This window comes from Mytilus californianus, unplaced genomic scaffold (genome assembly GCF_021869535.1).
Source record: "Mytilus californianus isolate M0D057914Y unplaced genomic scaffold, xbMytCali1.0.p SCAF_1, whole genome shotgun sequence".
NCBI classification, from domain to species: Eukaryota; Metazoa; Mollusca; class Bivalvia; order Mytilida; family Mytilidae; genus Mytilus; species Mytilus californianus.
Genome location: NW_026262581.1, coordinates 75,469,315 through 75,493,059, shown reverse-complemented (window position 1 = coordinate 75,493,059; position 23,745 = coordinate 75,469,315). Strand labels below are relative to the sequence as shown.

Genomic DNA, 23,745 nt, shown 5'->3' with positions numbered 1-23,745 from the left:
CCACAATACTATAATCAGATGTTTCCTTTGGAAAACCACATACAAATAGGGCTGGAGAAGATACCAAGCATAGAAACTACTTGGAACTGACTATCTGCTTGCCACAATACTATAATCCGATGTTTCCTTTGGAAAACCACATACAAATAGGGCTGGAGAAGATACCAAGCATAGAAACTACTTAGAACTGACTATCTGCTTGCCACAATAGTATAATCAGATGTTTCCTTTGGAAAACCACATACAAATAGGGCTGGAGAAGATACCAAGCACAGAAACTACTTGGAACTGACTATCTGCTTGCCACAATACTATAATCAGATGTTTCCTTTGGAAAACCACATACAAATAGGGCTGGAGAAGATACCAAGCATATAAACTACTTGGAACTGACTATCTGCTTGCCACAATACTATAATCCGATGTTTCCTTTGGAAAACCACATAAAAAAGGGCTGGAGAAGATACCAAGGGGCAATAAAAAACACAACAAAAAGAACTATAACATCATTGCCATAAAAGAGGTGAAAAACACAAAACAAAAATTAAAATTAAGTTGGCAACACAAACCCTAAGCAATTATCTATGGTGAAACAGATCTTCATGAAAGGTAAGTAGTTCCTACTTCACTAGTGACACACATCATACTGCTAATTTTATGTCAAAAGCTAGTGATATATCACATCTGATGATGTCTTAAATAAGGATACAAGGAAAGAATTGTCCCTGCAACAAGAGGAGTATGTCTGAGGTCATCTGTTTCACAGATTTTCCATACAATCAATCAAATAATGATGGTGTTTGCTAATCTTTTAAATACTAGTAGATGAGTAAAACATCAAATTATTATGGTGTATATATAAATTTAATTCATATCAAAAAAGTAAAAAAAAAAATATAACACATTCTGTTTAACAATACAAATTTTCCACATCTAATACACTTCAAATACCTTAAAGGCAAGAGAAACTCAAAATTCAATAATAAGTATTTTTAGGAGGCAATAAGAGAAGCAAGTCAGAAAAATTTTACAATTATTTGTCACCTAAAAACAATTTTTGCGGTAGCAAATGTTCAATTCAATACTGGTATGAGTTTTTATCTTTTTGGCACTAAAAATGCAATTGGATTACTTTAAACTACCAGTAACTTAACTTTCAGGAAATCAGTCAGCAAACATTATGGCAGTATTAAATGGAAAATGCCAAACTTGGATCTTCACTTAAATAAATCCTGCAGTAAAGGTTAATGAATCCTAAAAAAGTCTCCTTAGCAATAAGTTGGTTTAAAGTAAATGTTATCAAGAATAAAGTCTTAAAGTCATTGATCCTTGGAAGCAAATTCTATCACTTAGAAAATACTTCTTGTAATATCCTGATAAGAGTTTAATTAAACACACCAGAAATTCATCAAAATAGATACTGTTTATCATAAGTTACTAGAGCATGTCTAGGTATTAAGGTTAGTGACATAAGAAAAACTCAGTAAATATTACAGGTATCCCTGGTAGTATTATACAATCATGCTTAATAGATATCCGTCAGTATTACACAACAAAATTTCTATGCATACCCACTGCTTCATCATTTGTAATGCCTTTGAAGCGCCATTAGGTGGATATAGTCTGATCAAACTCATTTGTATGTTGTCGTTTTTTAAGTTTATAAAATTTGGTTACTTCTGACTATCAAAATGGTTAGTTTGTCTAGTAAAGAGTCTTTAATAACATTTATGCCTGTTAAAAAACCTTCCTAATCTGATTATAATAAAACACATTTTCATTCATTGAACTGAGGTAAACTGCCAAAATAAAAAGTAAAAATAACTGCATAATAATTTTCAAGGCTTTCTGATAATGCAAGCTGATAATCCTTGTAAAAACAAATTATATACTATCTTGATTTGATATAAAAACAGTTACAAAATATTTTTTAAAAGAGCTTAGTGGTCCATAAGATAAAGTTATCCAGTCTTTAAATCTTGTTTATCCAGCGGATGAAAGTTAAATAAATGGACAATGTCCATGGAACACAGATGAGGCCCCCACTTGCATATAACGTTATAAAGGGCCATGACTATAGAGAACTGTAAAAGTGATGCCACTCAAATACAAACTTTATCTGTGTTTTATGGTAATAAGCATTGTGTATAAGTTTCATATCATTTGGTTGAGACAAACTTAAGTTAGAGAACAGAAACAAAAAATTCAGCAATTTTTCCATTTGTAAAGCGTCATAACTCTAGAGGTTGCACTTTGTAAATACAGCTGTTTCTCAAACCACGCCTCTTTTGGGGAGATATATAATATTCATAGATATGTTAATTTGTTAACGTACTGGTTCCCATTTATGATCTCTGTGTTTCATTTCATAGAGACATCACTTGGGAATGTATCCAGTATAGAAGAACATGGTAGCGCCTAAATTTTAATTCTTAGGAGGTCCAAAAATGGAGGTAAGGGTAGTATAGAATTTTAGTATAAGTTTAAACTCTTAGAAGTTCAGGGCATATAAATGTTGAAAATATGCTGCACAGCCCTATATTTTGACCTTTGAATAAAATAGTAGTGCATATAAACTTTCCGTTCTAGGATATTATTTTTCACGAAACTTCATAGTAAAAGTGTCACAGTTTTAGCCGCAAAGGGAGTTCTTATGGGAAATTGCATTGTCTATATTTACAGAATTGCAACCTAGAACAGTAAAAGTGACGCCACCCAAACTCAAACTTGATCTGTGTTTTGTGGTAATAATCATTGTGTATAAGTTTAATAACATTAGGTGGAGGCAAACTCAAGTTAGAGAACAGAAACTAATTTTGGGATGTACGTACGAACAGACAAGGGGAACACTTAATGCCCCCTCTGCATGGGCGGGGGCATAAAAAAAGGAGTTAAATTTTGAAAACATACAGGAAGTACTTTAATAAAAAAAATGGTGTTTACTTCAGTCTTGTCTCAGCTTAACAATAAATATTCTGATTAATTAAGTAACATTAATATTTCTTCTATTACATGATATAACAAACAGATTCTTGGGATGATTCTGTTTTAATATAAGTATGAGAAATTATCATGTTGAAAGAACCTTGTACCGAGGGGATAATTATAAGTCACTTATAAAAAAAGTTGAGTTTACTTTGAAAGGGATTTGCTATCATAAAGATTAATCATAAAAGTTATTACTTTTCTTGCTTAGCAAGCATGAAGCACTAAAATATTGTAGTCAACCACCAAATTTTTATAATGCTATTGTCATCTCTACTTTTAACACCTATTACTGTAAATTCAGAAATTATTGTGTGCATTTATTATTGCCATTTTTGAAGAATTAACAAAAATGCGAGTTTAATCATTGCGATTTTAGGAAAAGCTTCATACATATATATATATCAGTATATATATCATATATCAGAATGCGAGTTCTTATTACTGAGATACTTAAGGAGTCGCATTATGGCATTTATAAAAACCTCGCTTTAATTTCTGAATTTACAATAAATTTTTTGACAGTATAAATGAGGGCAAATCCACCAAATTAATAATGCTGTCTTCAGAGGTTTATTTTACTACAATTTTCAATGATTGTGGTATCAAATAACAATATAAATCTGTATCATTGCACAATAATAAATATTTGTTCAAAGTTTGATCTTCAATTAAACATAACTTGAATGAAAAAACTAAAGAGCCGAGAAGAATTTACTGCATATATCAAATAAATATGTATACAATAAATAGCTTCTCTCTGTATCTATGGGATACTGAAATAAAAACATGGTCCCTTTAGATGCTGATTATAAAGTATTTTCTCGATGAATATAAATTGATCCCATCATCTCCACTTTCACTTTGCTGATTGTCTTGGAATTCTTCCATGGAATATTTCATAGATGTCGTCTAAACTATCATTAAGACACTGTATAAATTCTCGTACATTTGTGGCAGGAGGATAACTAGTGACATTGAATCCTATTCTGTTGTCTTCTATTGAATAACCTGAAATGTTAAAAATATCAGTAAATTATAATATAAAGACTAAAATTAGTCCATAATTTTCCAAAAGTATTTCGACCAGATCTCAGAGAGAAATGATATATTATCTCTGTCGCATAATAAATGGTCTACCACTGCTACCACTTCAGTTCATACTATATACTATCCAAACAAAATGAGAGAATGACTACAATTATAGTTCCCTTGTGCATTTTGCAACTTATAATAAGTAGCTCTTTTCAACAAATAATTTCATGAATCCTTTACTTAACTTGATATCTAAATTTTGTTATCAGTTGTTTCTAAGTATAGTATTAGTTTGTTGTAAGGTTCAACGATGTTTCAAGTAAAAAGTTGATTATTTATTATTTCAATGTTTAAAAATTTCAAGCTTTATACTGAGTTGGATTACAAAATTTTAAAAGTAAAAAAGTCATACATTGTTATTTATACAACAAAAATACTGTATGAAAATTAAGGGCAATAATCAATGTAAACTAGGGGATATCAACAGCTATTCGTTGGCTCTTACTTGCTGCAATAAGTAATACTCTCTGGAAAGGTTAATATCTTATTCAAGTGTAATAAATTAATATGGAGTAAATTCAATATACTTTAAATGGCTAATAAATAATCACAAAGATTTACTCACCTACTCCATAGCCATCTCTAACAACAGGAGCAAAGCCTCCTATATTGATAGAGGGACTAGCTACAGTAGAAGTTGACAGGATTATATGGTTGATCTTTGCGTAATTTGGATCTGAAAACATTTCTGTTTTCATGCCATTTTTTTCAGCTAGATTCCTTAAAGCAAACAGATGTCGATCAAAGCCATTACCTACAACAGAATTACATTAAACCTTCAAGTAATAAAGTTAATCAAGTGGATGGCAAGAAGACAATACATAGATGGAAATATTGGCGTATGGCAATCCTCCCCTCACACATCAAAAATTCAGTTAGAAATATGAGTGCATGTAGTAAATGGCAAAAAAAAATCCAGTTTGGCATTAACATAAAAGATGAAGACAAAAGGGCAGTGTAATGGGTGCAATTGTCCTCCCCGCACAATTTAGAAGGTAATGGTCTTGGAAAGTGGGATCAAAGTTCTTGTCCAGCACAGATATTAGCATCCCTGTGGAGACTAACAGTGCCCTTCTTATTGCCTTATTCCAGATTCTTGCCATAACCATTATGAATAACCTTCATTGAATCTAAAAGTCAATCAATCAATGGCTTAGTTTTACTTTTAAGAACATTTTTACTGTTACAAATTTAAACCAATAATTTAAGAACATCAGATGTATTTCCAAGATAATTCCTTTAAAATACTATAAATATATTACCCATTGCTGCATCCTTGGTTAGCTTGTTGTGAAGATCAGAACAATTCATTAGCGCTTTTCCTAATTCTAATTGACTTGCTGTGATATTTTGTTTACATATCATCTCACAAGCTTGTTTAGTTAACATGGTGGCAGGTCTCATTGTTTCAGTTCGGCCATGCTTAAATGCTGCTGTACTGCAAGATTCATATGTAGCAACAAATTTACCATTTTGTTTGTAGTAGGCCATCTGAAAAAAAAACATTTGTTTATCTAAAGATACAAATTGTAGTGTGACACCTAAAAAATGCACGTCTATTTATAGCTACATATGTTCACATATCCTCTGTAGTAGGCCACCTGAAAAAATATACATCTGTTTATTTCTACAAATTTTCAATTATAAACATAAAAAACAATTGTGAAAAATATACAACTATGTGTTACAACAGATGGATAATGAACCAAGGACATGGAAATATTTGCACAGGCCATTTCGACAAGATGAGCTTCAAAATCTGTAGATAACTGCATGAAAGAATCAGGACATACACAATATTCTTCAGAAAAATAAACTAAAATACCAAGTGCCTTAGAAAGTCAGTGTTCATACAAAGTTATTTGGTAAATAAAGTACCTGTTTAGCTGCATCACAGATCAAGGTCTCTTAAGTGGGAAAAGGAAGGATATGGTATTGATTTGTATCAGATAATTATCTAACAAATTACCAGATGATATCTAAAATATTAAAGAAACAGTGCTTTTTATTGCTGTTCATCACAAGGACAGTTGAAAGAAGGTCTTCAACATTGAACTAAAAGATCACAACCTATAAAAGATGGAATCTATCCACCACCAAAGCAGTCCTCTTTGATATTGGTAACATTGGAATAGAAGGAACATCAATGAGTAATCAATAAATTGCTCATAAAACTGGGGAATTCTTTCAACAAATTCCATCATTCATTGCCTGACTAAAGATCATGATCATAACATATTTTCAATAAAATCAAAATACCTGTATAGCTAACTGCATCAGAGAATCAGGACTCATGCGAAATTCTTTAGCTGTCTTCTTTGTTATTTTAAAATACTCCAAGTGATGCTGATCTAATGCACCAACATGTTTATCAAAATTGATCTTGGCTGTTTTTATATCTCCTTTCACATTATTATCCAGTGTGAAATCTATAGAAATAATGAGATAATATCAGAACATTATTATAGTGAGTTGTATGAAACCCCAAGTATCAAGCACTCTAAGCTAAAGTTGATTTGCATGCATTTTAAGTTAAATGAAATTTTATGGTTCAGATAAAACAAACATGCAAATAAAATTAAAAAAAAAAACAAAGAAAAAAATGTGCTCTTTAGTGCTTATGCCAATGGTACATACATTCACTCAAATTATATTAAAAATGATCTAACGTCCACTATTTCAACAAGGAATAATTTCTATTGCTGGGTAAAATATATTACAACTAACAGACCAAGTATCTTCAACAGATGGAGAGGAAATAAATTACCATTCTTTGCTATAAACCTGTCAACATTGTGTTTGGCCTATGTTTTTCTTATAAAAAACATCCAGTTTTAAATTTCAGGTCAAAGTTACATGTCAGTTTTTATGGTACATTACATTGTCTTTTGGTGATACACCAACATGCTAAAGTTCTGGCTAAGAAATTCAAAATATTATCATTATTGTTTTTTTGGATAATATACTACAAAACAAGCCATTACACAGGCACATTTTTTCATCAATTCACATTAAAAAAAAATTACCTAAGCACTGTACAATTTTAGAAGAATCAACATTTGCTGGCTTAGTGTCAGGATGCACTTTAGGATTCTCTGTTGAATCTTTGTATATTTCATTAATATATCGAACTACTGCCACACCATCTCCCCATGAATGTTCAAAGTGCGCACAAGCAACACCTTCCTTATCAAATATCAATGAAAAACTCTTGTCAAACCATCTGAAAATAGAAAATCATTGAAGTACTGTAAATTGAAATTTCTTTGCGATGTTTTTATAATTGTGACCAGATAGGTGTCGCAAAAATAAAAACTTGCATTTTAAATTTTGTAACAATATTTGTATGCAGCCTTTCCTCAAAAAGCAATAATTAAATTTGTATTTGTGTTGATTGTTAAACGAACAAATAAATTTCTGAATTTACAGCACTTTTCTATTACCTAATGGAACTGAAAATATAGTCTTGTGCAATGGAATGCTTTTGTTGATATTTTCAAATGAATGTTCAAAAGTTTACACAAGTAACAACTTCCTTGTCAAAAAGAAAGAAATTTCAAGGACTTTACTCTGTTTCTTTATTGAATTGAAAATATGGCCTTGTGCAATGAAATGATTTTGGTGATGATCATTTGGTCTTACTTTCTCCAGGCTTGGTGGGTGGCATTTGAGCCATTAGAATAAATGTTAGCATGCATCAAAGAAAGAGATAATACCTTCTGTTTTCTTATCATTATTATTTGGATTTGTAATTGTCTGTCAGATGATCCTATATTTGAAATGTTGTCTTTTTTTTCTTTCTTTTTGTATTTAAAAACAACAGTTTTAAAACAAAACTTATCTCTTAATTTGTGACCGTATCTATGCATACAACTAATGCTGTTACTGGCTGAGTATTAATTAAAACAGCAAATGTACAATAAAAATATGTTTATTGGAAGAATAGTATGTATGTGTAATATAAGAGCACCTGTTTTTTCCATCTCCATGTAAAAAGTTTTTAGTGATATCATTTGGATCTTTAGGAGCACAATCATCTAATGTCAACACAAAAACTGCACTGTCTATCAGTTGTAGGGTATTTTCATTGCCTGAAAGAAAAGAAACCAAAACAAATAATGACATCATAACTGAGTGAAAAGTAAAATAAGAAAAATACCAAACTCCAAGGAAAATTCAAAACGGAAAGTCCCTTAACATAAGTCAAAATCAAAAGCTCAAACACATCAAACGAATGGAAAACAACTGTCACATTCCTGACTTGGTACAGGCATTGTGATCCTTATTTTAAATGGAAATCAAAATTGCTGGAAGTTCATTTTTTAGTTGTTTCTTTTTTACCTACTTTGAACAATTTTGCTACACCATAGCAATATGTCCACTGCAGCTTATATTAATGTGCAACATAATAGTTTTAAGTGTGAAGACTGCAAAACAACAGGTACCAATATATGTTCCCAGATGAAACGTTAATTTGATTTACTTCAACATTGAAATTATTTATAGTACATTGTAATCACCACAAGCATACAAATCACAGAACCCATAAAAAAGCTGTTACATCAGAATCATTAATTAGGTATTGCATCCTGCAAATATCATTATATGAAAATTGTGTTAAAATTGTGAAACTATGCTTGATGACAAACAATCCTATTAAGTATGAGAGCTTTCTGTCAAGTGGTCTAAAAGAATTAGTGTTCAAAATGTTGTAGTATGCTACGATAGATCAAAACAACCAAAGACCAATAACACTTGCAAAAATTGTCAAATGTTTGTTTAGTATGGTCATGTACCCATGATGACAAACAATCTGTTAAAGTAAGAAAGCTTTTGAGCAAACAGTCTTAAAAAATTAGCATTTATAAAGTGTTATGAAAAGATGACCTCACTGACTGATGAAACTCATTACAAAAAGTAAGGTTTGAATTTCAAAATATGTTGCATAATTCTGGAATTTTTTATGCATGTGAGATATTTTTCTACAAAAAATATTCTGAATCAAAATCTAATGTGGGAATACACAAAACTTAAATCAAATTATCAAACAACAAACTATACAAGAATTTATAAGTTGTTGCCTAATTTTGGTCATGGCATTGTTCAGACAAAATACACATAAATACCTGAATTTAAGAGCTGTTGTCTAATTGTAGCCCATGTATCACGGTTTTCAGAAGTCAGGACTCCCACAGGATATTCAGGAGCTGGTCGACTGTCTTGTAGAATATAATTCAGATGGGCCATGATAACATCAGGTGCTAAAACCATTCCTGCAAGAAACAAAGTTAATCAAAAGTCAAGATCAAATGAGTGAAGAAGTTATACAACAAGAATGGATAAAAAGCTCTAAACTATTGTAAGCCATTTTGAAAAATCTTTTGATGAGCTCAACATTTCGATTCATCTTTTTCTGGCAATATTGATTGTGGTTTCAATATCAGCATAATAGAAAATGTAACATAAAAACATCAAAATTTCTGTCAACAATATGCTTATTTTAAAAAATTGAAAAGCAAAAGATTTGTACAAATGTTGCAGTGTTCTGTTTCAACAGTAAAGCTGACCTCGTGTAAAAATAAAATATTCTTTAAATCTCATTAAGGAATGACTGTAATATTTTTTCTGTCTACGAAGAAATAACATCAAAAATGTGGTGCACACTGAATAACCTGTGTAGCGGGTTATTTTAAAGTGTGCACCACACTTTTTATGTAATTTGAATAGACAGAAAAAATATTACGGTCATTTCTTATAATCTAATTCTAAATTCCATTTTAAACAGAAGTAAACCATGAAAAAACGTTGATGACGTCACGGTCACATGACAAAATTATGTCTATGAGCTGATAAACAAAACAACGTCAGCCAATCAGAAGACGTGTTGCATCCAAAATTAAATTATAATGTTATAACACAATGCATTGTTAAGATTTTTTTGGTGCTTTTTTTATTATCATCAATAAGGATTAATACTTATAGTAAACCTCATGAAACTGTACTAAAATTTCGACTTCCATTCATAAGGAGATTTAAAAACACCCTAAAGGAATAAATGTCTTAATAGCTTCAATTATGTCTTTCATATCAAACCATACCGTTAAAAACAATTATCATACAATGTATAGCATATCCATGCTCCCACATGAAAAGAACCCATCACATTTCCCAACTACACCATTTTTGTTCTAAATCAACATTTATCATTATATGAAGACATAATATTGATTTTGTATCTTACCATCTCTATCAAAAACATCAAAGATATAATAATTTCCATTTCTCATCACGAGAATATGTTTAGCTGTTTCATCTGTAAATAGTTCATCTTTACCATGCCTACAAATTACACAAAATAGCACTATAATTATATCTTCAAATTACATCATACTTGAAATTCATTAGTTAACAATATATCCAGCTGTCAATCTTTTAATAGAAATTTGATGGTTATAATTATTGGTATCTCAATAGCGTAACTCCAAATTTCAGAAATAGATGACAAAATCTATCAAACATAAAATGACTGAGTGCACTTAGCCATCTTTGCTCATGGCAGGAGTGAGAACTTAACCACATTTAGTGTAGTGGTGATGGGTTGAAGTGGTTACAGTTATTCAATCAAAAATATGAACTAAAACAGAATATTTTTTTTTATTGGCAGTCAATTCTTGTCACAAACCAGATATGGGTCTTGTAATGTACAAGAATAGTTCATAAAACACAATTTAACTTTGACTAGTAATTGTTGGGTTACTTTAACAAATATTATCGCTATTTTACGAAATTTTCCTTTGATCTTACTGACTGATAATTTCCTTTCTCAGCACAGTAGAGCGATATGAAAAATTATTGCTAGAAACTAAGGGTGCATGTGCCGTTGTCAGTGTAAACATCAACGTCGTCATAGGCAAAATAGCGATAAACAGATTATCATTGGTCTCCTCAACTTGGTTGCTTTTCTCACTTTTGCCGTACCGGCTCAAGCGAGAAAATCAATCTCGTTGAGATGACCAGTGATAATCTATAAATAACAGTCTTTCTCAATGATTACCTAGACTGTCAAGAACTGTTCTCCACACAGGGATTCACAAATCACAGTACTTGAAAGTCCATAAAAGCAGACTTTGTCTTAACAATATGTCAATGAATCACTGCCTGGGACAGTCTATTAATTAGTAAGTTAACGCTGAAAAGGACGGATAAGTGATTTTTTTCTTATAATACTGTCTGTACAAAGGACAGCCATTATTTTGGTCCATAATTCAACTGTACAATGGTATCCAAGATCCATGAGTTGATTTATAAGACTTGAAGTTGCATCAATCTTTGCTTAAATGGTGTTCCCTTGCAAGTTTTCTATGAAAAAAAAGTGTATTTGTTATTCTTACTTTGGTATTCGTGTAGAGTTGAATAATCTAAAATATTGACTCATATCTAAAGGAAATGCTTTGTACCAGTAAGCACCATACCAGGAAATAGACTCCGGTAACCATCTGCAAAAAAATTAAATAACAAACTGAGGACTGATTTGTGATGTCAGAAGATTTTTTCCTAATTGATTCATACAGTTAAACTCAATATTGTAATTAATCATTGCACATCATCTTTAAACTAGATTTTCAGTAAATGCTAAGTTTACCTTGTATTTTTTAAAGGTTTTTCTCTCACTTGAAAAAAGGTTACCAGAATACTGTCAATTTCATTTAAACTTTATGATGAGACATTTAAAAAAAAAAAAGTTAGAAGTGCTGTTGATAAATTTCACTCAGCAGGTTTCTTATTGTGTGTTTACTTCTACTATATATATGGTCAAGGTAAGCAAAGTGTGTGGTTTGTGCAAATATGGAATTGGTTTAAACAAACAACATTTTGTTTCTGTACAAAGTCAGGATATCTGGAACATGTGTTGTTTGTTGTTGTTTGTACTTCTATTGGTGGAATCTTGTTTTGGTAGTTGGTGTCCTCTATTGTACAGTCCAATATTATTGGTAATTCCAGTTATCTATTTTACATAACGGGTAATATAATAGTATTTTTGTCTATGACTGACATTTACCACCAGGATCCACTAAAACCTTTCATCCTACAACTCTAACTAAATCGTCCCCTTGTATCATCATTTTTAAATGTAAATAGGGGTAAACAAATGTCATGTACAGCCATTCATATTCTTAGTTCATAAAAAATAGAAAATCTATTATATTACTACATTGTATCCTTGTATTGTTTAATCTGACCTTGACTCATTCAAATAAAACATTTAATGTGTAAGACATAAAAAGTCCATTTGGAAAACACCATGTACATCCAATTTTCTTTTATACAATCTTTTTTCCCTTTTTTCCCCAAAATGATTGCCTTCAACAATAAGCATGACATACCTTACAAAGTTTCTAAATTTCAAAGTATCACTTTTAATAGGATTCAGATGGAAAACTTCCGGTTCTAAGACCTTTGCTCTATATGTCTTCAGATATTTCATGGATGACACTAACATGTTTGTGGCTCTAAGCAGCTAAAATTGAAATATAAATTTAAAAAATGCAAAATTCACAGCAATGTAAAAATATGGTAACTACAGTCAGGTATAGTATTGTTTAATTGTATTTGTCCTGTTGAGACTTTATTGTCGAAATGTGTATCTGGTGCAGTTAAATTGGTAATGTAAATTTTATTATTCAAAAGTGGCCATATATCAGAAAAAATCAAATTGCTAACAAACAGTCTCACCTCCTTTGCAATTGTTTGATAAAACTGCCCTATAAATGCATGTATATGGGATTGTGATGAAGTTTTTTTTTCAAAGTATTTCTTAAACTTACAATAACAGAAAACCTAACACTGAACAATATAATTACTTAAAAGTTAAGGGGGCTCGAGGGTATAAATCAATTTTTTTTTTAAATATAGGATTTCGCTATTATTTTCTATAAATGAACTTTATCATATACTTAATAGAAAAATAAAATAAAAAAATGGGGTCACCGTTCATTTAAGCTCACAATCTGCCTTCGAAAGATGCATGCATTTTTGTTAAGGTACTTTTTTTCTGTTGAACTAATAGGAGAAATAGAGGTAATATCGAAATAAAAAAAGAACTAAATTACTGAAATCGCTTAAATTATACAATTGTTTAGTTTAAGTACAGCTTATTTGAAGAAAATAATAAAAAATATAGGTCACCGATGAGTTAAAAAAGATATTTCAATTTTAATGCAAAAATATGGCATTTTTGCACCAAAGGGAGATAATTTGGAGCTTTTTCAATGATATAAACATTTTAAAAGTCATCTGGGGCCAAAACGAATCGATTTTTTAGGTTGATTTTTCTACCATATCATAAAGTAACAACTGATAGTGTAATAAATAAAATTTGTTATGAAAAAAAAAATGTTTAAAATTTTTCTGAAAATTTTGTACCCTCGAGCCTCCTTAAGTTTAGCGTATCTAAAACCAAGGTTTCAAGATATCTTTCAAGGACATGCCTCATAAAAGAAATTAGACACTTGAACAAAGTAAAAGCTTAAAAGTTACTGAAGCATGACTAAATGTCAGATCCTCATATTCTGCTTAAAAATGACAAATAAAAACAGTCAACCAAATAACAATTGTCTAATTCAATTATTACTTATTAATAATAACCGCCGCTAAATTGACAACAACACTTAAGAAAACTGCATCTTTTATTGATCGACATGTTTCTCCTATTAGATCAGCATCTTCAGGACAAAGTATAAAAAATTAGAACCCCTGAAGTACGATCTAATCGGTGAAACATGTCGACCAATAAAAGATGCAGTTTTCTTAAGTGTTGTTGTCAATTTAGCGGTATTTAATTTTTTTATCTGACAACCCTGCATATCATCTGGTATCCACTTAAGGGAACTCTACCAGCACAAAACATAGGAGGTGTTGGTTCAGCAGCTCTTTATCTATTAATAATAAATAAACTTAAATCTTAAAGTCAATGCTAGTGCAGTTATAGTTACTAGTTCCTTGTAATTATTTTCTGAAAACAAAAATGTGAACTAAATCAGGACGTTGGTTTTCTCTTTCGATATTTTTCACATTTTGTCATGCTAGGCCCTTTCATAGCTTACTTAACAGTATGTGGTTAACTTATTGTTGTAGGCTTCACAGTAACCTATAAGGTTGTTTACATCCTCATGCTTTGGTCTATGATGTAGCTGTCTCTATGGCAATCATACCACATCTCAATATTTTTTTTTATAGAATTACATTTTTTTTCTCTCACTAAACCCCAGGAAATTATTTTATTTTCACCATACCATCTGCCCTAAGTTGATGCAAAAAATCCATGGAATAAAAATCAAAATACATATATATCTTGTCTTCATTTGTGCAGATATCATATTTGTACCTGATTTTGATATTCTGGTTTAGGATCATTACGGAACACTATAAATGGATTATAGTTCAGTACTACCGATTCTCTGGCTTTCAGGTACATATCAAACCATGCTTCTATTTAACAAAACAGGAAGATAAAAATTAAATAAATTTTAAGATATTAAATTAAAAAATTCAAAGTGTGTTTAAATACTGATTACTGTATTGAGATATATAAAATTCATTATAAGGGAAAGACATGTATGACATATTTTTTCTGTCTGAACCTAAGTTCTGTGTTCCTTTTTGTCTAAGTTGTTAGTGATGTTTAGATGATCAAGATCAATTATAATCAAAAGTTGGTAGTTTGAGGCAATCCGACTACTGTAGCTAACGATATAAATATATTGTAAAATTTCATAATCAATTATAATCACTTATGAATACTTTTTCAGGGTTCGAGTCCACTTTAAAAGATTATTCTATACATGTAAAATCCCTGCCTATATGCTCTTGATCATCAAGCAAAATAATTTGTTGCATATTCGGTGTGGTAAAAAGCCTTGTTTTTCATTTGCAATGTTTTGATATATTAAAAATGTTCCTGTTTGGTTTTTAAAACACAACCAATTAGATAGCTAGCAGTCCGTTGGTTTAGCTTTTCCAATAATAAAACATATCATTGCTTACACATTTTTAACACTTTTAATTGTTAGAAACTTAAGTGTGGTTTCAGTTTCACTTGATACATTTAATGATTTTGTATATTAAATTCCTTCCTTATACATAAATACTATTGCTGTATATATTCCTTTTCTTTCCTCTATCTAGTGTAATTATTTTCCTCATCTCTCTTGTTACAAATAAAGATTTACCGGTAGTTTTTCATGTTGCCACTGTTACATAACAAACTATATAATAAAATTATTTTCATTTACCTGTGTTTAAAGTTATTGCAAATGGATGGTATTTTTGTTCGAGCATATTGTTTTTCTTTAATTGTTTAACATTTCTTACCGATATAACCAGTCAGAGATATAACTCTATAGGGTTATTACAGAAAATAACTTGCGTGTGTTATTACAGATACTTTCATGAGTTGTCTACTCTTTATTCCTTAAATTTTATAAATCTGTAATAACATATGTTTGTTATTTGTAAAATAGATCAAAAATATTTTAATTTATAGTGGGCTCTAGGGAACTCTTGAGACTTTGCGCAGAAACTAAATGCATAGCCTTGATAACTAATTTTTCAATTAAATTAATACATTTTTGATTAACCATTGTAAATCAATGAGACAAGGCTTTTAAGGGATAAATTTAGCTGTAATAACAAGGCTTAGTTATTAAAGGAATGTAACTTATTATATGAGACACTTGGGAATTACTGGGAAGCTTGCGCAGAACCTCATTACATGCTCTGGTCATTATTTCTTACAATGAATTAAAATACATTGTAATTAAGCATGATGGATGCCTCAGCAAATGCTTTGGAGTGATATAGAGAAGCTGTGATAACACCCTTTAGTTATTACAGGCATACTTTTTCTGTAATAACATAGGTGTACTATACAAAATTGGCAAACTATGAACTGTTATATCTTTCAATAGTTAAGTATACATAAAGACAACAGTAATATCAATAGAACTTGTATGCATTTTAACTAAACTAATGATGTATATTGTCCCTTTGAAACATGTAACATACATATGTTATCACAGTTCTTTGATTTTTTAGTCCACAATAACAAATGTATGTTATTTTTCTGTAATAACCCTATAGAGTTATATCCCTGACTGATAACATGTTACTTTTATTATTCTTCCCTTAGTTTATTTATTTTGTATTCAAAATTAATAAAAATATTTCCTTTCTCTATTGGTACTGTACAGGTATACCTAACAACAAAATTATTTTCATTTACCTGTGTTGAAAGTTATTGCAAATGGATAGTATTTTTGTTCGAGCATATTGTTTTTCTTTAATTGTTTAACATTTCTTACCGATATAACATGTTACTTTTATTATTCTTCCCTTAGTTTATTTATTTTGTATTTACATTGTGTCATAGGTCAAATTTATTTGTTCAGTGTATGTTCAATGGTGTTAATATGTCCTTTGAGTTAAGCTATTTCAGTTGATATTTTATAGTATGTCTTTCTAATACCCTTCCCTTTTCACGAATGTGACTTACCGAATTAGACTATTTACCGGATTTGTAATAACATAAGCAACTCGACGGGTGCCACATGTGGAGCAGGATCTGCTTACCCTTCCGGAGCACCTGAGAATGGTTTTACACTAGTAATTTTTTGGGGCCCTTTATAGCTTACTGTTCGGTGTGAGCCAAGACTCCGTGTTGAAGACCGTACTGTGACCTATAATGGTTTACTTTTATAAATTTTGACTTGGATGGAGAGTTGTCTCATTGGCACTCATACCACATCTTCTTATATCTATATATCTCATCTAGAGTCTTGCTTTTCCTCTCATGAAATTTTTCTTTTTTTACTTGTCTATTCCTTCATATAATATGATTCCTATTTCTTGCTTTATATAACCTGTCAAACTATATTTATTTTTTTTGTTTTCCAAAATTATACTTCGTGTGTTTTGATTTTTTTTTCTTACCTGTCACATAACTGGTATGTTTGTTTTTCTTGTCTTCAGCAATCAAAATGTTGTTCAGTTCTAAAATATAAACACTTTTAATCACTTCTGTAAGATTTCAACAAAAGTTCTAAAATATAAACACTTTTAATTACTTCTGTAAGATTTCAACAAAAATGAAATAGAAATTATACAATGTGATGCCATAATAGTCAGAATACCTAGAGGGCAATAAAAAAGTTGAATAAAGATCAACAGTAACCAAAAAAAAAAAAAAAAAAAAAAAACAACTGATCTCGCAACACTTAAGAGAAATCTAAATATTGATCTACATGAACCAATCCAAAATCCAGAAGCCATATACCATCGAAATTTAAAAGAAACTGATTTAATACAAAATTTATTAAAAAAAACTTTATTTGACTAAAACTTTTGATGTGTTTCATATGCCCAAGCCACAATTCTGTCCTCTTTTTTGCTGCTTATGACATCATTAAATGCCACTTACCACCAAATTATTAATTGCCCTAAGCAACACTTCAGGTGCCTATGGCGGAGAAGAAACTGCTTACACTTCTGCAGCACCCCTTGCTGTGTTAGTGTTGTTAAATCTTTAGTTCTCTGTGTAGTATTTTAATCACTTGTCTGTCTTACTTTAACTTATAATTTTTTATTACCCCTTTGATATCTTCTCTCCATTTTACTTCAGAAAAAGCATATTAGTAGCTTGTTTATCAAAAATATATGCATCTACATTGGCTAGAGGTATAGGGGGAGGGTTGAGATCTCAAAAAACATGTTTAACCCCGCCACATGTTTGCGCCTGTCCCAAGTCAGGAGCCTCTGGCCTTTGTTAGTTTTGTATCATTTTTAATTTTAGTTTCTTGTGTATAATTTGGAGTTTAGTATGACGTCCATTATCACTGAACTAGTATATATATTTGTTTAGGGGCCAGCTGAAGGAAGCCTCCGGGTGCGGGAGTTTCTCGCTGCACTGAAGACCCATTGGTGGCCTTCGGCTGTTGTCTGCTCTATGGTCGGGTTGTTGTCTCTTTGACACATTCCCCATTTCCATTCTCAATTTTATCTGACTCTTCTCATTTTCTTAAATATTCATTGACATAATACCTTAATTTAGCTGATGATCTAAAGAATTTGGGAATATGTTTAGATTAAGGACAATTATTACAAACTTGTAACTTTTCATGGACAGGATTTTACTTGCTCTTGTTGACAGATATTATGAATTATATAAAACCAATAAAGTATTCATATCTAATCTAAACAAATCAGTGTAGTGACAAACCTTGTCCATCATGGTTTTTAAAGTAATTTGTAATAACGGCTGTCTTCTCAAGCTCCTCTGAAGTAAGTATAACCTCCTGTGCTGTAAGATATCTTTCACATGTTTTCTCTAATGGTGGAATTGGGAGGCGAGGCAAACTTTTTTGGAAATGTTCTGTTGGTACAATACTTTCGTGAAGAAAGTCCGGATCTGACAAGGTACTGTAAAAATAATGAAATAAATTATCTTTTAAATGTATTATCATTATGATGCCTTTTTAGTACAAAAAATTCCCCCTTATTTCATATCTTAACATGGACATATTTAGATGCTTACCAATTATTACCTTATCTTATTGTGAAAGGCTGAAATCATTTTTTTCTTTTTGCTCTTTTACTCATTTTTGACAACCCTCCAGCAGCATCCTAGGTGAGGAAAAGTAGTTATAGCCCTTTACTTTATATAAAAATTAAAAGTGCTACCAAAATATTAAGTCAACAGAAACTACATGTATGTTGCTTAGGTTTTTGCAATAGACATCTTTGACAGCTATCTGATGGAACCATTCTGATGAAATCTTGAAAGACAGTTTACTTATCTGCATCTGGACAACATCAGAATATTTTATCTATATGGAATCATGTCAATAAAGTCTGGAAGGAAAGTTCAATAATCTGACAGACTCATGAGCACAGACCTTGTTGGAACTTGACTGATACTGATTAAATCACTCCATGCCTAGGGGAAAGAACTGAAGTAGTCAAGGAATAAGAAAGATAGGAATACTACACATATATAAATGTAATAGATTTTTTTTTGTTCTGATGGTTTCTGAAGCTTTGGTGTACAGTGTGATATTGTGAATATTAAGTAGACATGGTTAGACATTCATTTAATTCTGAGTATTATATACATGTACAGCATTTTAACCAACAATGGATAAGATAATAAAACATTCACATTTTTCATCTGAAAAAAATTGAATTCCTTTTTTACACATATACCTGTAGTGATTTGCCTGTGGAATCCTTTTAACTATATCTTTACACAATTTCTGAAATAAGACACAAACTATAAATGAAGGCTCTGATGCATTAATCAATCTTCACATTACTTCAAACAGATTAATCAGTTTATGTCTATAGTTGTTCGTAGGTGTGGTAAATTAATCATTAAATAACTACTTGAATACTATTGTTTCCATATGTTTTATATTGCAAAAAATATTTCCTACATTGTTCATGGTATTGAATGACATCTCAATTTTAAATGTGCCCCGACATGATTTATATGCTCTAAGGTTGCATTCAGTACCCATGGTCATTCCTTAAAATTGTATTATTCAGTACTGTTTACCTGTTTCTGTGGTAATATCTTTATGTATAAACAATATTATTAAGTGAGCTGATTTTTATTCATAGTGTAAATTTCTCTGTACCTTTTGTTCTTCCAGTGACCCAGCTCAAAGGGGAGTTGAGTACTTAAATTTTTCAAAGTGGTGGTTCAAAGCAATAAAACTCATCAGTGGTTGTCTGTGTTCATTTCTTAATTCTTTTTGTAAATATCCTTTAAGGAGTTTCTGTTGATAGCAAATTTCACATTTTACATTGTAGCTATAAAATGGTTCACCTAGTATACCTTATTAATCTTTGCCTGCCATCAGCAGTCCATAGTTTTACCCCAAAAAAACACTAAAGAAAGTAAAATCACTTAATACATGTAATAACCATTAAACATATCCTTTCTAGTGAAAAAAAAATCATTTTACTTGGTTACTTTGGGGTTTTTGGGCTACTTTTCATGTTTTTATGTGTTTTGGGGGTAAATCTATGGACCCTGCCATCTGAGTACATCATAGATATTCACATAAAATATTTTTAAGTCACTGATGCCAAAGTTTAAGAGTGATTTTTATGCATAGGTGTCAACTCTCCAGATATTGCTGGACACGCGAAATTACAAGCATTATTATTACAATGATAAGCCGCATCCGGGATCAGACCCCCCAATGAGTCCATTTAAGAACTTGAAAATACCCTTTTGATTCCAATTTTTCTGACAAGGTGGCATTTAGATGGTAAATATGCATGAGTCAACTTCCACATACAGATGCAGGATTCACATAGTTAAGACCGTTTTGTGATTATAAGCATCAGTTTCATAACATTTGGTGGAGGCAAACTAAAAGTAAGAGAATGGAAACGACAGATTAAGCAATTTTTATGTTTATAAAGGAGCATAACTCATGAACCGTAAAAGTGATGCCACCCAATTTCGAAATTGATCTGTGTTTTGTGGTAATTAGCATTGTGTATAAGTTTCATAATATTTGGTTGAGGCAAATTAAAGTTAGAGAACGGAAACCAATTTAGGGGATGTACGTGACGGACAGTCAAGGGTAACACTTAATGCCCCTCCGCTACGGCGGGGGCATAAAATTTGAGTAACTTTTAATTATTATCAAACACTGTTTACTAGACTACCAAAGCTTTCTGACATGTTGTTTTGGCTAATAAATTTGTTAATACATGGATTTATTTTAATGTTGATTGCGAACTTAATTTATTTATTAACAGTTGAACTTAAAAAGCAATAGAATATTTATATAAAAACAATGTGAAATAAATTTTTATGAACCAGCTCTCTCTAAACAATTTGTCCTAAAGTGAGATATCCCACTTGGAGAAATTACAAACATTATTATTACAATGATAATCGGGATAGGGGAATCTGACAAAACAATAAGCGGGATATGGGATCAGACCCCCAATGAGACCCCCTTTTAAGAACTTAGAAATATCCCTTTGAATCCAATTTTTCTGACAAGGTGGCATTTAGAATTAAGTGGAATTTAGATATTAAATAAATGGAGAATGTGTCTATTGGCCACAGATGCGGCAGCTGGTAAATATGCATGAGTCAACTTCCATATACAGATGCAGGATTCACATAGGTAAGACCATTTGTTATTATAAGCATATGTTTCATAACATTTGGTTGAGGCAAACTAAAAGTTAGAGAACGGAAACGACAGATTTAGCAATTTTTTCATTTATAAAAGGGCATAACTCATGAACGGTAAAAGTGACATCACCCAATTTCGAACTTGATCTGTGTTTTGTGGTAATAAGCATTGTGTATAAGTTTTATAACATTTGGTAGAGGCAAATTAAAGTTAGAGAACGGAAACCAATTTAGGGGATGTACGTGACGGACGGTCAAGGGTAACACTTAATGCCCCTCCGCTACGGCGGGGGCATAAAATTTGAGTAACTTTTAATTATTATCAAACACTGTTTACTAGACTACCAAAGCTTTCTGACATGTTGTTTTGGCTAATAAATTTGTTAATACATGGATTTATTTTAATGTTGATTGCGAACTTAATTTATTTATTAACAGTTGAACTTAAAAAGCAATAGAATATTTATATAAAAACAATGTGAAATAAATTTTTATGAACCAGCTCTCTCTAAACAATTTGTCCTAAAGTGAGATATCCCACTTGGAGAAATTACAAACATTATTATTACAATGATAATCGGGATAGGGGAATCTGACAAAACAATAAGCGGGATATGGGATCAGACCCCCAATGAGACCCCCTTTTAAGAACTTAGAAATATCCCTTTGAATCCAATTTTTCTGACAAGGTGGCATTTAGAATTGAGTGGAATTTAGATATTAAATAAATGGAGAATGTGTCTATTGGCCACAGATGCGCCAGCTGGTAAATATGCATGAGTCAACTTCCATATACAGATGCAGGATTCACATAGGTAAGAACATTTGTTATTATAAGCATATGTTTCATAACATTTGGTTGAGGCAAACTAAAAGTTAGAGAACGGAAACAACAGATTAAGCAATTTTTCCATTTATAAAGGGGCATAACTCATGAACAGTAAAAGTGACACCACCCAATTTCAAACCTGATCTGTGTTTTTTGGTAATAAGCATTGTGTATAAATTTTATAACATTTGGTTGAGGCAAACTAAAGTTAGAAAACAGAATTGAAAAATTCAGCTATTCTATGTTTATAAAAGGGCATAACTAAGAAACGGTAGAAGTGACATCACCCAATTTCGAACTTGATCTGTGTTTTGTGGTAATAAGCATTGTGTATAAGTTTTATAACATTTGGTAGAGGCAAATTAAAGTTAGAGAATGGAAACCAATTTTGGGGACATACACGACGGACGGTCAAGGGTAACACTTAATGCCCCCTCGGCTACAGTGAGGGCATAAAATTTGAGTAACTTTTTATTATTATCAAACATTGTTTACTAGACTACCAAAGCTTTCTGACATGTTGTTTTGGCTAATAAATTTGTTAATACATGGATTTATTTTAATGTTGATTGCGAACTTATTTTATTTATTAACAGTTGAACTTAAAAAGCGATAGAATATTTATATAAAAACAATGTGAAAAAAGTTTTTATGAACCAGCTCTCTTTGTCCTTAAGTGAGATATCCCACTTTGAATTTAAAAAAAAATGATGCCTATGGTTGTTTGACATCAGTAGGTCAAGTATAGCAAAATATCATGTGGGTCAAATGTCGGCGTGTCCAAAATAGTAACGAGTTCTAATAAGGGGACGAAGTCCCCTATAACAATAGAAAAATCAATAAAAAAAAAAAAAAAAAAAAAAAAAACGGGAAAATTTCCCGAAATTTTCATTGTACTAATGAACTCAAATTCGTTAACTTTTTCTTTGGTAACTTTTTTCAATTCCCGCATTTGCACAGAAATCTACTTCCCTCTACCGGTCTCGTTTGTCATGAGACTTTGAGTGAAATATATATTTATCAGTCCAGTAAAATATAGGAAGGAACACAATAACAATTTCATTTATAATTATTCTTTGATATGAAAAAACGTTACCTGATGAAAGCGTTTCTTTGTTTACATTGAATATGACATCATAATTAAAATAACGTCACAACTAAAATCCCTAACAACAAAACCAAAATCGGAAACGTTACGGTATTTCCGTTTCTTTTTTAACAGATTTAGAACTTAAAATATGTTTGAATTAAAAAAAATAATTTATATAGACTTCGTCCCCTTTCACAGGTATTGCCTGCCTCATATCAATTCTATAAAAGATGACCCTTTAGGTCCCCTTGGTTGATTGATTATTGGTTGCTTAACGTCCAGTGGCAAATATTTCATGCATATTCAGGACGAAATGTCCTTAGACCTTACTGTCTTAGTGTAATTAAATAGATAAACAACCTTTCTTTGTTTAAGGCATGATGCTTGGAAGTAATTTCTGCCCACTAAAATTTTGCTTTGTAGCATAATGTTACAATTTAAAATCTGTTTCTGTAGTAAAACTTTGATTTCTTTGACTTTTATTTAGTTGAAACTTTGCACCGGTCGGCGACGGAAGTTTGAAAATGATTC

The 23,745-nt window shown here is 31.1% G+C and overlaps 1 protein-coding gene across 1 annotated transcript; it reads right to left on the bottom strand.

The window, feature by feature from the left end:
* Nucleotides 1-845: 845 nt before the first annotated feature.
* LOC127707540 (carnitine O-palmitoyltransferase 2, mitochondrial-like) lies at nucleotides 846-23,720 on the bottom strand. Its single transcript, XM_052212132.1, has 15 exons — nucleotides 23,575-23,720; nucleotides 19,336-19,385; nucleotides 18,353-18,552; nucleotides 17,068-17,127; nucleotides 14,465-14,568; nucleotides 12,465-12,598; nucleotides 11,472-11,576; nucleotides 10,322-10,419; nucleotides 9,207-9,353; nucleotides 8,051-8,171; nucleotides 7,107-7,303; nucleotides 6,340-6,509; nucleotides 5,343-5,571; nucleotides 4,646-4,834; nucleotides 846-3,996 (listed from the first exon to the last, which is right to left on the bottom strand). Exons 1-15 carry the CDS (start codon nucleotides 23,638-23,640, stop codon nucleotides 3,845-3,847), a joined length of 2,022 nt encoding a protein of 673 aa, XP_052068092.1. The 5' UTR covers nucleotides 23,641-23,720; the 3' UTR covers nucleotides 846-3,844.
* Between the last annotated feature and the right edge of the window lie 25 nt (nucleotides 23,721-23,745).